This window comes from Sceloporus undulatus, chromosome 4 (assembly GCF_019175285.1).
Source record: "Sceloporus undulatus isolate JIND9_A2432 ecotype Alabama chromosome 4, SceUnd_v1.1, whole genome shotgun sequence".
Lineage (NCBI taxonomy): Eukaryota > Metazoa > Chordata > Lepidosauria > Squamata > Phrynosomatidae > Sceloporus > Sceloporus undulatus.
Genome location: NC_056525.1, coordinates 49,914,405 through 49,929,136, shown reverse-complemented (window position 1 = coordinate 49,929,136; position 14,732 = coordinate 49,914,405). Strand labels below are relative to the sequence as shown.

The window sequence follows — 14,732 nt, the reverse complement described above, 5'->3', positions numbered from 1 at the left end:
AAACATAACTTTATGGTTGATCTGAGTAAATTATTCCAGATGGCCAAAAGAAGTAGGACAACACTGTCTTTGGTGCTAGCATATTTCCTGAATTACACAGCAATTTCATTTATAAATTTTAATTTTGGCATTTTTACTCCACCCTCAACATATTCTCACAGTAGCAAGTATAGTGCTGACACCAAAAGCTTCTAGATGCAGATATCTTCATTACTTACTCTCAGAAGAATACAAACCACACTAGAAACTTTTCAAGATTAGTTTATTGCAACAGGAAACAGTTATCATGAACTCTTGACACATGGAACTTTTGAACATATAACAACTTGGTTTTACAATATTACAGCTCAACCAGTACATAAAATCTCTTTATACAAAATACTCTATTGGCTTTATAAACATATTCTAAAGTATGAAAATACCCTGACCTGTTCCTTTTTATACAATTTTTGAGCAGAATGAAATTGTAATTTTTTTAAAAAAAAATCAGCAGCTAAGACAACAGAACAGAGGATTTCACAGTGCATTGTGTAATACTGTAAAGGAACTTCCAAAGGCTTTAATAAAGGAAAGGTCACTTGTCAGAATTTATGTATGGGGTGGAGGAACAGAGAATGTAAATTTTAATTTGTTCTGGTTCATTCATATAAACTTGAAGCATGAGCCAGTTACTAGCACTATTTTTTTACACAGCAATATAAGCATGCAGACTGCTTATTTTGCTTTCTACAAAAGTATTAAAAATTTATCTTTGATATGAGCTTTGACAAGGCAGGAGTTTTGTGGAAAAGTGATTTTGTGCTACTAAAACTTAGCAGGATACACAATGAAGGAACACCATAGGTTTAAATCTACTGGATTCAAATAGTGTAAAATAGACATGTTGATTTCAACTGAGAGAAAAAAAGTTATCTGTTGAAGGACAAATTCCTTCAGCATAATCTGTTGGGGATCACATGCCAGTGGAAAGGGTGAAGCCAAAGTGGATCCAACTAAACCAAAGAAGGGAAGCTCATCTCTTTTCACTTTCTCTCTCTCTCTTTTCAACTTTTCTCTTTCTTTCCCACTTCTCTGTCTCCCACACACTCTTGCAAAAGCTTGACCTCATCACTTGCAGAAGACTTTAGAATTTAGAGCAAGGAATAGAAGAGATCAAGCCAAAGGCCATATTTTATTTATTTTTATTTATTTATATCTCGCCTTTCTCCCACAATGAGATTCAAGGCGGGTTTGGACTAGTTGCTTTTGGAGTAGAGCACTATGGTATGATTAATATTTAAATATATATCTGTGTGGGTCCATTGTGGTATGTGAAGGTGAACAGTTAAGTTTCTTAGCTGTTGCTCACTTCAACACTTGCATGAGCAAAATATCAAAAGCATTCATGTTAAAACTATATTTCTGTCCTACATTATTTTCCAACATTCTACTAGCCTTCATAGAGCAAACACAAAACATCACATCTTACATGCTAGAAGTCTGAGTCCTGTTGTTATTGTCTCAGAGATACCTAATCACCCACAGGCCCCACAAAACCCTATGTTGTTCCCACAAAAGGGCATCTAGGAGTGTTAGGGATTCTGGGATCATCATTAGCCACAAAGTTTATAACTGGGATTGAAAATGTGGGTGTGCAGAACTGCTAAACCACAGCAAGCCTACTTTCAGCTATAACGAAATAGTCTCTGCAAAAGAATGTATAATCCCTGGCAAGCTTTTACAGCATTTAAAAAAAAATCAGATACATAAGAAGTTCCCATGCTGGTATCATCTAAGGAAGTGGTTCTCAACCTTTGATCCTCCATTTTTTTGGACTTCGGTTCCCAGAAGCCCCAGCCAACTTGACCAACAGTCAAGAATTATAGAAACTGAAGTCCAAATCATTGGAGGACCAAAGGTTGGGAACCACTGATCTAAAGCCATTACCTGAGAGAGAATCCAACGAATTCTGAACACTCAATGTTAAAGCCTTTGTGTAAGAAACATCTTCCCCAATTTATCAAGCCATGCATATTATAACAAGTTTGTGAGTGGGGAAGGGAAAATAAATTACAGGTTGTAATTGCATAATCCGATTCACATCAGGTTAGGCTCAAATTTCTAAAACACGTTCAAAATATAGAAAATTGATTTTCCCCCATATCTTAAAACAACAAATTGTAGTATTGCTTGCTTTGCATATTGCCAGAGCTACAGAGAATGGGTGGCTTCCCAAATGAGAGATATCCAGAATCCCTTCCTCCTCTCCCAGATCTAGCACTACAGGACATGTGCTTCTGGATTAAAACAGTTTGTCTTATTAATAATTGAATACAAGCAAGGTACTATTGTTCACTTCAGCTATTACATTAGCACTACCCTAGTTATACAATGACCCAGAATTGTGTTTTTAGTAGTCATTCTCTTGCAGCTTACTGGCTTTCATAGGTTTAACTGAATCAATATATGACATCTTAATGGAACATAATTTTACAGTTTAAAGGGCTCATCTGCTTCTATCTCCTTACAAGTAGGCCCATAGTGTATCATTGTATTCATTCACTTTGGAATATGGCTGTGAAAGGTTAAAAAAAATAGTTTAAAGTAGGAAAAACCCATCCACAGTTGGTGGTTGCATTTTACATCAGAATTTATTTGAAAAAGTCAACAACTGAGAAATATTCATTAACGCACAGAAAAATTAGCCTATGACCAGAAGATGCTCTCTGCTTATTCTCCCATATAAAGTATGATCTACAGCAGAGAAGTATGGTGTTTGTCAGTACTAATAAAAAAATAAAAATAAATACACACATAAAAAGGATTCTCCCATCTTTTACTAGATAAAACGTCTTGCAGATGAGCAGTTACCTATCACTGCAAATTCTTAGTCCATTTGGAACTGGGAGCTAAAAGAAAAAACATACAGAACTGTGAACAACAAGTAATGCACCTGTTTTTTGATCCAGTTAAAGAATATACATGCTGCTCTTTAACAAATTTATTCTGAGCACGTTTCAAAGAGGTATCTGCTCTGGCAATACAGCTATAGTGTTCAACACCATTCTCTGAGCAGTACAGTATATAATTGAACAGGCAGTAGGTCTTCCCTAAGAATATTTAGAGGAAAGTAAAAAATGAAAATGCATCCCTTTGGAAGCAGTGAAGTTGGTTAGAGGCCGGGAGATTATACTACCAGCATGAGTGGCAATGATGCTGACCACATGACAGACACTAAATACGTTTAGCTGTGATTTGGAGAATTATCTTCAAAGAAAGCATGCTTAGGATGAGATCTTTAATCTTTCTAATTCCAAGGTTAAGTTCATCTACAGAAGGCAGAAGACAGTGAAAATTGGTTATTTAGATTCTCTAAATTATAGTTTAGGCATATACTGTTTAATCACCTCACCTCCTTGAAAATACCTGCTTCATTTCTTAATATTGTATCAAAACAGAGATGGGAATCATACAGCCATTCAAACACCACTGGCCTGTAACTCTGAGTAGCTTTAGCTATCATAGCCAATGGTGAACACTGTTGTCTAGCGGTGTCTGGGTCACATGATTCCCACGCATTTTAGGCTGATGAGAAGGAGAAAAAATAACGATAGTCGCAAAGTAGGCTAGACTTTATAGTAAGTCGAGTGAAGACAGTATGCAGTGGTATCTGCATATTTTATTCAATTTTGAGATGTCAAATTTAATTAGGAAGCAAAAAAAAAAAAAAAAGAAAAGAACACTATGAACAATTAGAAATGTTTTCAAATGTTATTAAAAGTATCAGCCAAGCTGGCTTGAATCCAGCATCCAAAAACATTTGGACTGCAATATTATTTATTAAATACTCACAAACCTTTCCTCACCTGTGCTCCAAAGAAGTTTGTACTTCTACTACATATCTGAAAGTAATGAATTTTAGAAACATATGCAATAGTGTTCAAGTAACCCTGAAACTTATTGAATAAAAGTAATCAGATATTCTTTACAGATATAGCCTAAGTAGACTACAAACCTGCAAGGAGGTTTATAGAATGGAGTTAAGGCTTTGCCAGAATAGCCTAAATGTGCAAGCTCTAAGGCACATATTAGTACATTCACATTACTGTTAAAAAAAAGCCAGAGTACAAAAATTTCCCTCCCTCCCCATCCAACCCCCTGTAAAAAGATGGCACTGCCCAATGAACTTTTACTTGTGTCAAATGCTGATAAAAAACAATTTGCAGCTTTGTTTTTAAGGTAACCTGATTTATACATTGCTCACCACTATTCACTACTGGCAGTGCTCACCCCTTCAGGCTGATAAAAATCAAACCCTATTGAATTAGATACCAGTCTTTCACATGTGGCTATCCTCCTCCTTTATACCATCTTCTGTGGTTTTCTGGGGCTGATTAGCCACATCATTGCTGGACTCCTTTTGTTTTTCAGCTTCATCAATATTAGTTTCTTCTTCCTTCCCTTCAGCCTTCTGCTTATCCTCAGCCTTTTGTTCTTTTGCCAAAAGCCGGTAATTGATGCCCATCCCAATAAACAAGAAGATCCCAGAGACGATCAAGATGATTCCACATGCCCAATAGGTGTATTTGTAGTCACCATACATGTCATTGAGTTTACCTAAGAGAAGTGGGGGGGAAAGGAATTCCTTGTCAGTCAGGAAAATCAATATTCAAAGGGATCTTGTAGCACGTTTGTGACCTGAAAGAAAGAAACTGGTAGCATAGATGTGAATCAGCTTCCTCAAATTTTGTGGGAAAATAACAAATAACCATTATAATAATAATTATAATAATAATAGTCTCAAAGGTGCTATGGAGGGAGAGGGGGAAGAAACATTATAAGATTGGCTACTTTTTAAGCATACAAAGTAACTCAAAGCTAGGCATGCAAGTCTACTTCTTCATATTCTGAAGAATATTTTAGAATGGCAACTACTTCTTCATACTTTTAGGTTAGGTGGCTTTCTACATCTACTTTGATTTATGAAGCTGCATAATCGATCAGCACTACCATGGTTGTATAACCCAACGATGTGGCTACTATACTTATGAAAATGCTTTCCCGATATCTGCACTGTGCTGAGAATAGCATAATTACTGCAGCTCACCAAAGAGCAAGCACAAGACAATCTTGCACACACCCAAAAATATATATAGAAAATACTCTACCTAGAAGAGGTGGTCCCAAAAGCACAGGACAACATTCCACAATAGTCACCAATCCAACAGCACTGGAGAACCGTTGTGCTCCAACTAAATCCATCAATGTTTCAAACAAGACAGAGCTGAGCCAGCCAAAGGCAAATCCAAAGAAACCCGCATAGATGCAAAAGCCAGCATAGGTGGTGGACAAAGGTGCCAGCAGGTGACATACTCCATTATAGACCACTGACACAGCAAAGAAATACTGGACCCTGGGCCTCACCCACTTTGTGTTTGCCACCAAGCCCATGGATGGTCTGGCAACCATATCTACAAAGGCCAGAATGGACAGCAGGAAGGCAGAAGATTCTTTAGAAAAATGCATACTCTTCCCATAGTTACTGAGAAAAACTAATGGAGTAAATAGTCCAAAAAACATGACTACATTGCCAAACAGATAGAGCAAGAAGCCACGATGTGTGAAGAGTGACAAATCCAAAAATTTGTTAATAGTCTGGAGGACTGTAGATTTCTGCTTTTTAGCCTTCCCAGCAATAAGATCTGTACTGACATCTCCTGCGCCTTCTTCTTTTCTCATTACTTTTCCAGCTTCTTGCAATGCTTCCTTATTAACCTCTTTTTTAACTTGATCTGGCTTGGGACCTATTGGTCTCATCAGGGACCCAGCAACACAACAGTTAAGCAAGAGACCTCCAAGAATCAAGAAGCTCCCTCTCCATCCAAAAATACTGTAGAAATATTGGTTTAAAGGAGCCAGAGTAGACAAGAACACAGGGCTGCCTGCCATTGCCAGTCCGTTAGCCAATGGACGTTTTTTGTAGAAGTACTTGCCAATCATTGTCAAGGCTGGGTTTAAATTAAATGCAAGTCCAAGACCTAGAATAGAAGTAAATACATTATTAAATTTAAAGACATAACAACTGTAGATGCAACTATAAACAGTGTGTTTAAATGGCACATATATACTGGTATAGGCTGAGCAAGAGGACACAGATTATGCTTTTAATGTAAGTATGGTATGTGCTCTCTGTTTCCTGATTTGAGTTATTAAAAAAAGATTAATGCAGATTTTTTTGAGCCAGAGGCTTCATTCTTACCAATTCATGAAAGAGGTGCAGAGAATTTTCTGTCTCACATATGAATTCTCATGTTTTTTCTTAAACAGAATAGGATTATATTTGCAGCAATATTTGCCCCTTCATAATGAAGAATCAAGTACAAAAGGTTTGTGTGAAAACATCCTTTCCAAGCAAAGCATGGCAACTTTAGCCCACCAGGTGTTTTTCAGCCCCAGTTCTCATAAGGCATATAATGATGGCACTATACAGTTGCGATGTTTCCGAACAAACAAACACCCACAAAAGGATATTCCCCTCCAGGCTTTTTGTGGGCAACTGTTATGAAACTCACATATAGAAAAAGACTTTTCAGCATGATAGCTATCATATATACTCGACTATACGTTGACCTGACGTATAAATCGAGGGCAGATTTTCAGGATTTTAATCTGACCTGAACACTCAGCATTTTTCAAAAATGCACCTAATGTTCCCTCCTCCCAGATCACCCAGGTTCCACCAAATAGCCTGTAGTATCCCTGCTTGGAAGAGAGAGATTGGTAAAGATAATATCAGTCTAATTTAATTCAGGATTCAAGATTTGTCCAAATCCAAAGATATGGTAGAAATATGCAGGAGGCATCTTAACTCTGATTAAAAACAGAGTAGTTATTACAACCTCATAACACACACAAGAAATAAAAATCCTAAGAAATTAGAAATTCCTCAGATGGTCTCAAGATGATAACAATGACCCTAGGTGATCCTCTCCAAGGTCATTCTAAAAGTGGGATGATACCAGAGAAGCCATCATTTGTATTTGTTCAAAGGAGAGTGACAGCTTCCAAATATAATCTAGGTTTGTGTGGGCAAAAGTGATCTGTGATGGACACTTGCCCCTCCCAAGGCATTTGGTTGAGCTGGATAATGAAAGAGGGGAATTATGGATTCTTCCTGGCCAAGCTGTGATATTACAGTGTGCCCCGCTAACTATGGACTTGCCATCTGAGGAGTTGAGCTTCTGCAGAGGGCAAGCCTCAGCTTTTTAAATGGGGAAGCCTGAGTATGCACCATTGAAAGCAATGGATTTGAGCATCCACAGTTTTTGCTAGCCGCTGGGAAACAAAGCATGGTTCCTTACTTAACAGTACCTCACATTAGCTTTCCTCAAACAGGATAAAAATAATGTTTGTTCTTGAGTGGTCTATTCTAGTATTTATTAATTTCAGTCAATTTCTATACCAATTCCCATGTCTAAAAACATCTTGTTTAGATTTACAGGCTAAAATACTTGTAGTGGTTCACTCACCTCCCACAACCCCAACACAAAAGTAAAGCTCCTCCACAGTATTACAGAAAGAGGCAGCAATTAAACCACACCCTGAGAGACAGCCTCCAGCAATCATGACTGGCCGACTTCCATATTTGTTCACCAGGATACTGCTGATAGGGCCTAGGAAAAATCAAAAAGGTAATTATTATCCAGACATAAAATATATTTGCATTGTATTACTTTCTGCACTTTTGAATAGGTATATGCCAAGCAAACAATTAACTATTTGTAGACTGTGGATTCACAGCCTTCATCCATCATGAACTAAATGAGAGCAAACAAATCATAGTCGAGCCAAACAAGACAGAGGGACTCCTGATCAGTTGAAAGTCAGGTCTGGGTATAGAGATTTAGTCTATGTTAGATGGCTTACAATCTTACTGAAGATGCTGGTTCTGTTTACTGGATATGCCCTAAGCCTGAAGGCCCAAGATTCAGTATTTAATGTGCTCCATTAAAGCTAGTGCACACCAGTATGCATACTCAAAGATGTTTGATCTGCCCATGGTGACACATGCCTTGGTCACAATCCATCTGGAGTATTGTAATACCTTCTACCTAGGGCTGCCTTTGAAAAGTGGTCAGAAATTTTAATTGGCTGAAAATGCTGCAGCTAAATTATTAACCAGGACATGAAATATACAAGTCCAGGATACTGTATCTCCCTGTACTATCCTGCCTATTTATTTATTTAATATCCTGCTTGTCTCTTGAATGAGATTAAAGGCGGTTTACAATATAGGTTAAAACAGAACATCTAAAACAATATGACGTACAAATGAAGGTTTTTTTAATGAAGCTCTTAAATCTTTGGGGAAGGCCCTTCTCTTTGTTCCACCACCATCCTAGATACTGTTCGTGGGTACAAGGGAGGCTACCTGAGGAGGTTAGGATGGGTCTCTCCATGTACTTCTTCTGAAATTTCTCCATCAGGCTTTCAGAAATTGATTGCAATGGGTGTTTAATTGTGTAGGGTTTGTTTGTTTGTTTCCTATCTTTTAATTATTTTTAATTTGATTTGATTCTACAGATTAATTTAGGCCCGGTACATACCTCCATGAAGCGACATCCTTGGGCCAATTCTAGGGTTCAGGAGCATGCAGCAACCACACGCCCCAAACCCTAGGATGTATGGGCGCCACCATGACTGCGCGGCCATGATGCAAGTGCAGCGCAGCATCCATATGTTGCTGTGCTGAGCCACTGATGCACCACAGTGTGCTAATGGTGCACTCATGGCGTCGGGAACACACTCTAAAAAGAACCCGGTTTTTCCAGGTTCTTTTACGTGTGGAGGGACACCGCGCAGTTTGGCTGCTGCAGCGTCCCTCAGGAGCAGAAAGGGGCAGTTGCAGACCACCCTTTTCAGGATGGTCTGTACAGCCCCATAATTGCTTTTTAAAATACTTGTTATACCTTAAAATAACTTCTATGTATTTTTACTGATTTTTGCATACAGTGGGTCATTGGTATCCTCTGGGGTTTGGTTCCAGGAGCCTCTATGGATTCCAGAATCCATGGATGCCCAAGTCCCATTAAATACAATGATGTAGTAAAATCAAATAAAATGGTAAAATTAATGTCTGCTATTTCAAACTTATATATATTTTTAATATTTTAAAACTGTGGATGTTTGAGTCTATGGATAAAGAGGACCAGCCATGTTTTTATTTTAGTTCCCTGCTATTCAACATTCTGCTACTATTATCTTTTTTGTTTTATGTCACTCCACTTGTGATTCTATGGTAATAATTTTTATATTTGTATTTGACTAGCTTGTTTCACAATTTTAATGTATTGGTTTTATATATTACTACATACCTTCCCTGTATTCTTTGTTCCTATTTTTTTAAAATAGATTGTACACCTTTGGCAAGGCTGTTTCTACTATTGTTTTATTCTGTGATGAGTCACGTATACAGATTTGGCACTAAATAAAATAATAATCTTAAGGCTTTCAGCAAGAGCAGTAGCTAGATTTTAGTAAGAAACCAAAAGGAAGGTTTTCTGTTTTGGGAACTTCACACAGCATCAAGTAAGTTCCAGGTGAAAATTCTCTACAGAGGTTTTTCTATCTTAGTAGTGCCTTTTCAGACCTAAGGGATCAGATTGCTATTATCCAGTTTAAGCTTTTCTACCTTCTCTTTACATCACAGAAACATAAAGGAATTCGCTATGTATTATAGTAGTGCCAGGGCAGATGTCAGATAAATTTGTGTTAGGATGTATGGAGAAGGACCCTTGAGGGCATATATGTGAGAATCACTCAAAAGGGTGGATGGAGGGTGACAAGATTTGGAGACCCTGATCCCTCCACCTCCTCCCCTTCCCAAACCTTTTCTGTTCTGCGGAGGAACAGAAAGACAAGGAGGGCACTTGGAGCAGACATTTTTGCCTGTGGGAGGAGAAGGAGAGTGGAGGAGCTTCTTCTTTTCCCATCTGTCCTGTTACTGCTGTAGTTCTCGGGATGAGATGCTGCTGAAGCCTCAACCAACACACCTGCTCAGTCCAGTGCACCCTGAGCACAAAGAAGGTGAAGGAGAACCAGTATCTGCAATGGTCCCTAGTGGTGGAGAAGGGTGGTAGAAACTGATGCTAAGGGCTGCCACCTAACTCTGGCTAAAACCGCTCAGAGGCAGAGGAGAAGCAGCCTGGGTTGCTCCACTCTCAAATGAATAGCATATCAGACCAGCTAGCCATGGAGAAGTGTGCTGCTTCCTGTGAGACACTGGAGCAGTGTGTGTGTGCCTAGGCTCACCACTGACCTACACCACCTTCACCTTCCCACTCGCAGGCAGAAGTGCACGACAGGCCGCTTGGCCTAGAAAGGCGAGCAGGGCAGAGCAGGGGTTGAATTAGGCCCAAGGAGAAGAGGAATGAATGAAGAGGCCTTTGGGCACCCACTGAAGGTGGTGGGGGTGGAGGAAGATTTGGAGAACCAACAGAACCAGCTTCCAAGAGGTCCCATCTCTCTGCCTCCCCAAGCACTCTTACATGTACGCTCACTCTTTCTTACACTCAGACACAAAGTTTCTCTCACTCTTTTTCTTTCATTCTCGCAGGGGTTCATTCACACTAATTCTCTGACCCACTGGCCCACTTCTGAGAGGAATTTCTTTCAGCTTCAAAAGGTGCTACACAGGATTTTTAAAATCTCTTGGTGGCAAACATGAACTTCTCTCTTGTTAGTATTTATTATTATATGATAGCCCTGTTTAAATACTTGAAGGGATATCATATTGAGGAGGGAGCAATCTTGTTTTCTGCTGCTCCAGAGACTAGGACCCGGAACAATGTATGCAAGAGATTCCACCTCAACATTAGGAAGAACTTCCTGACACTAAGAGCTGTCCGACAGTGGAACAAACTCCCTCAGAGTGTAGTGGAATCTCCCTCCTTGGAGGTCTTTAAACAGAGACTGGATGGCCATCTGTCGGGGATGCTTTGATTTGGATTTCCTGCATGGCAGGGGGTTGGACTGGATGGCCCTTGTGGTCTCTTCCAACTCTATTATTCTATGATTTATTTATATGCCACCCTTTTCTCAAAACCGGGATTCAGGACAGCTTACAATATTTAAAAAAACCAGTACAATTAAAAGCATACAAAAAGGTACATTAAAATAGAATTAAATTATTACAATATTAAAACAACTTACGTGTTTAAAGAATAAAATACAGTTTAAAAGGTAAAAATGTTTAAAACACTTTAAAACAATGTAACATCGGGGATTAAAACTTTCTGTTTTACATGCCTGTCTGAACAAGAAGGTCTAAGCCTGCTGGTGGAAGGCAAACAAGGAGGGGGCCGTTCTGGCTTCCTTGGGAAAAGTGTTCTACAGTCTAAGGGCACTGTAGGCCCTCTCTCACGTCTCCACCAGTCACGCTTGTGATGGGGCTGGAACTGAGGGAAGCGCCTCTCCTGATGGTCTCAAAACCTGGGTCGGCTCATACAGAGAGATACTGTTTGCCAAATAGCCTGGAACTGAGCTACTGTCTAAAGGGCTTTATAGGTCATAACCAGCACTTTGAATTATGTCCAGAAACAAACTAGCAGCCAGTGGAGCTGTTTCAACAGGGGCCTTGTGTGGTCTCAGTAACCAGCCCCCATTAACAGCCTGGCCACAGCTCTTTGGACCAGCTGAAGTTTCCAAACACTCTTCAAAGGCAGCCCCAAGTACAGCATGCTACAGTAGTCCAAAAGGGATGCAACTAAGGCCAGATACGGCGTTCCAAGAAACAGGGACAGTTGGTGCACAAGCTTTAAATATGAAAGACCACTCCTAGTCACTGAAGAGTCCTGGGCGTCCAGGTTCAAAGCTGAGTCCAGGAGAACCACCAAACTGTGAACCTGAGTCTTCAGGAGGAGTGTAACCCCATCTGGCTGTATCCCTATTCCCTGATCTGCCTTCCAACTGACCAGGACCACCTCTCTTGCTCACATGCACACGCACATACACATGCTGAGCTTCTCCTTGCTCACTTTCTCTCACACATCTTCTTAGTCAATTACAGTAATTCTTACAGACACACTCTCAAATCATGGTCTCTTACCCTCCAAGACACGTTCTCAAATCACTCACATCTAATTTTCTCACACATATGCACACTATGACACTTCTTTTCTTTCATAGTCAACACACGCATTCTCACAAATATCCTTGGTTTGTCCCACAGTGTGCAAGTGACTTTCTCTCACATGCTAATTCTCTCTCACATACACTCAGTAAAGTTCTTCTGACTCCTCCCCTCTATTCATTTGTTAACACACAATCTCACACACAAGTTATCAAACACTTACACAGTCACACTCTTCATCTTTTTATACATTCACATATGCACTTGTATATACCCATCTATACACAACAGAATGAATATTTCTGTGTGAGAGAGTAAATGAGTACAGTATGTATATATGTGAGTAAAAAAGAATGAAAGACTGAGTGTATACATGACTGAGTGTATAGATATCTGTGATCATTGATGGATGTGAGTGTGGCTGTGCATGAGACAGTATGTGTAAAATTTATACATGTGTTAAGTATTGAATTTATTGAAATAAAACTGCTCTAATCTGAACAATGTTATTTCCTTATAAAATGTTAAAATATATACAGTATAGACATGAATGTGTAAATAAAAATATGCACACTAAATCGACAAAATATTTTATTAACATATTACACTGAGTAGCAGGGTGACATCCATGTGTAGAAGTAAAGGGGGTTGCGAAGGTAAAAATTTGAGAACCACTAATGTATACTGTTGAAGAGCATATCCACATAGGTGACATTTTTTAAAAAATCAACCAGACAAAATCTGGTTTAGAACTTATTTAGTGACATTAGCATTAAAAAAAATGCAGATCAGGTAGCAGAATGGATACATGAACCACTTGCCATACCAGAGCTGAAAGCATGCTTTTCCTTTGGTAACCATTATCTATAAACCCAAAAATGGGTGTTTAGGTAAGCTCACCGTAGCAAACTTGCATATTTACTGTATGTCTGAAATGTGTTACATTAGCTTCAGTACAGCCTCATGAATGGTGAAGGAAAGAGCAGAGGTGAATAAACAAAATGTAACCTATGAAACAATCAGCCAAGGAAGACTAGCATTATTCCTATATTCCATTCAGAGCCAGCCAGTAACTGTAATTGTAGCTCAAATCCTCTTTAGCCAAACTTGTTTATGTACAAATTGTATTCTTTTAATTACCATCCAAAGGTTTGAGTTTGATTAGTCCATACAGCAGTATTTAAAATATTTCATTACAGAAAGTTCCTAAATCCAAAGCAAACAGCAATTAAGGGCAGACCGAATGTTCTACAGACACTAATGCCCGTTTAAATAAAACTCATACCCATTATGTCCTGCATATTAACTGATCTGGTTTCTCCATTAACTGATAAAAAAAATTGTCAACATACATCAATACTCAGCCCCACGGTGACCTCTCAACCTGGATAACTAAGCAGAAGCTGGCCAATTGTCAACAGTAACCTGGGTTGGAAAACAATACATTCTGAAATTCCATTAAGGAATCCACTGTGTCATGTCAGCTGTCATATCATGAGCCCTTCTGTTGATTTTAGGGCAATATGCAAAATCATTCCTTATGGTGGGTGCTTCACAGTCTTGAAAACAGTTATTCTCATAAACAATGTATTTAAAAAGTCCACTGGAAAATCATTAGCTCTGTTTTGCAGAATGATCGATGGGTAAACTCAATTATGAACCAGTTCCACATCTGAAAACATTATCTAAATATGTCTCTAAAGCCATATTCTTGATTCATTCAACTCAAAACTTACTAGACCTCCCCTGACAACAGCTCTCCCAGTTTTCAGCAAGAGGCCTATCTAAGCCCTACTACTCAATATCCACTTTAGAGATATCAGGGACTCAAAATGTGACCTTCAGTATACAAAGCATGTGTTCTTCCTGTAAGATGTGGCACTTTCTGCACTATTTCCTCTTTATATGGCAAGGTCACCCAAATCCTTCCTTTGACATTGTGACTACGCTAATGAAAAAAAAGTTTTGTTTAGTATTCACTAATGTGTAGTACCTGTACACATGATAATCACCAAGTTGTGCATATATTCATAGATACTACTGTATTATTTGTTGTTGTTAACTGCCCTTGAATCAAGCTTGACTCATGGCTACCCTGTGGATGAGACATCTTCAAGATCCCGTCTTTCACTGCTCTGTTTAAGTCTTGTAGATTCATGCCTGTGATCTCCCTAATTGAGTCTAGCCACCTAGCATGTAATCTTTGGCGCCTTACAGACTGGCCTAAGCGGCGCCATCGTTGCGCCAGGAATACACGCGAGGGGCGGTGCTTCCGGACGCGCCTTGCCCCTTGCGCATATTTCGTACAGCAAGATGGCGGCACCCTATACAGACGGGCGCGGTCATCTTGACGTAACGGACGCGCAGCATCCAGACGTCTAAACCCGGAAGAGACGTCGCGAGTGCGCGCTTTGGCACTTGCGACGTCTCTTCCGGGTTGCCGGAAGGAGCACGATTTTCACGCTCCTTTTTTACAGCGCGGGAGTCGCGTGGTTTGGCTGCAGCGGCTTCCCCGCGCTGCAACCGGCAGCGGCCCAAGACCGCCTCTTTTGGGCGGTCTGTAACGGGCCTTTCTCTCTTTCTACTTCCCACAACCTTTCTCATCATTATTGTCTTTTCAGAT

At 39.5% G+C, this 14,732-nt stretch overlaps 1 protein-coding gene across 2 annotated transcripts in view; it reads right to left on the bottom strand.

Annotated features, from left to right (window-relative positions):
- Positions 1-245: 245 nt before the first annotated feature.
- The window catches only part of SLC16A1 (solute carrier family 16 member 1), a 50,492-nt gene continuing 36,005 nt past the window's right edge, over positions 246-14,732 (bottom strand). For both annotated transcript variants that reach the window (XM_042461771.1, XM_042461772.1), the window contains 3 exons: positions 7,509-7,652; positions 5,148-6,017; positions 246-4,596 (listed from right to left, as the gene is read on the bottom strand). In XM_042461771.1, the coding sequence (XP_042317705.1) occupies positions 4,319-4,596; positions 5,148-6,017; positions 7,509-7,652 (1,292 nt within the window). In that variant the 3' untranslated portion in view covers positions 246-4,318. The remainder of the gene's footprint in view (positions 4,597-5,147; positions 6,018-7,508; positions 7,653-14,732) is intronic.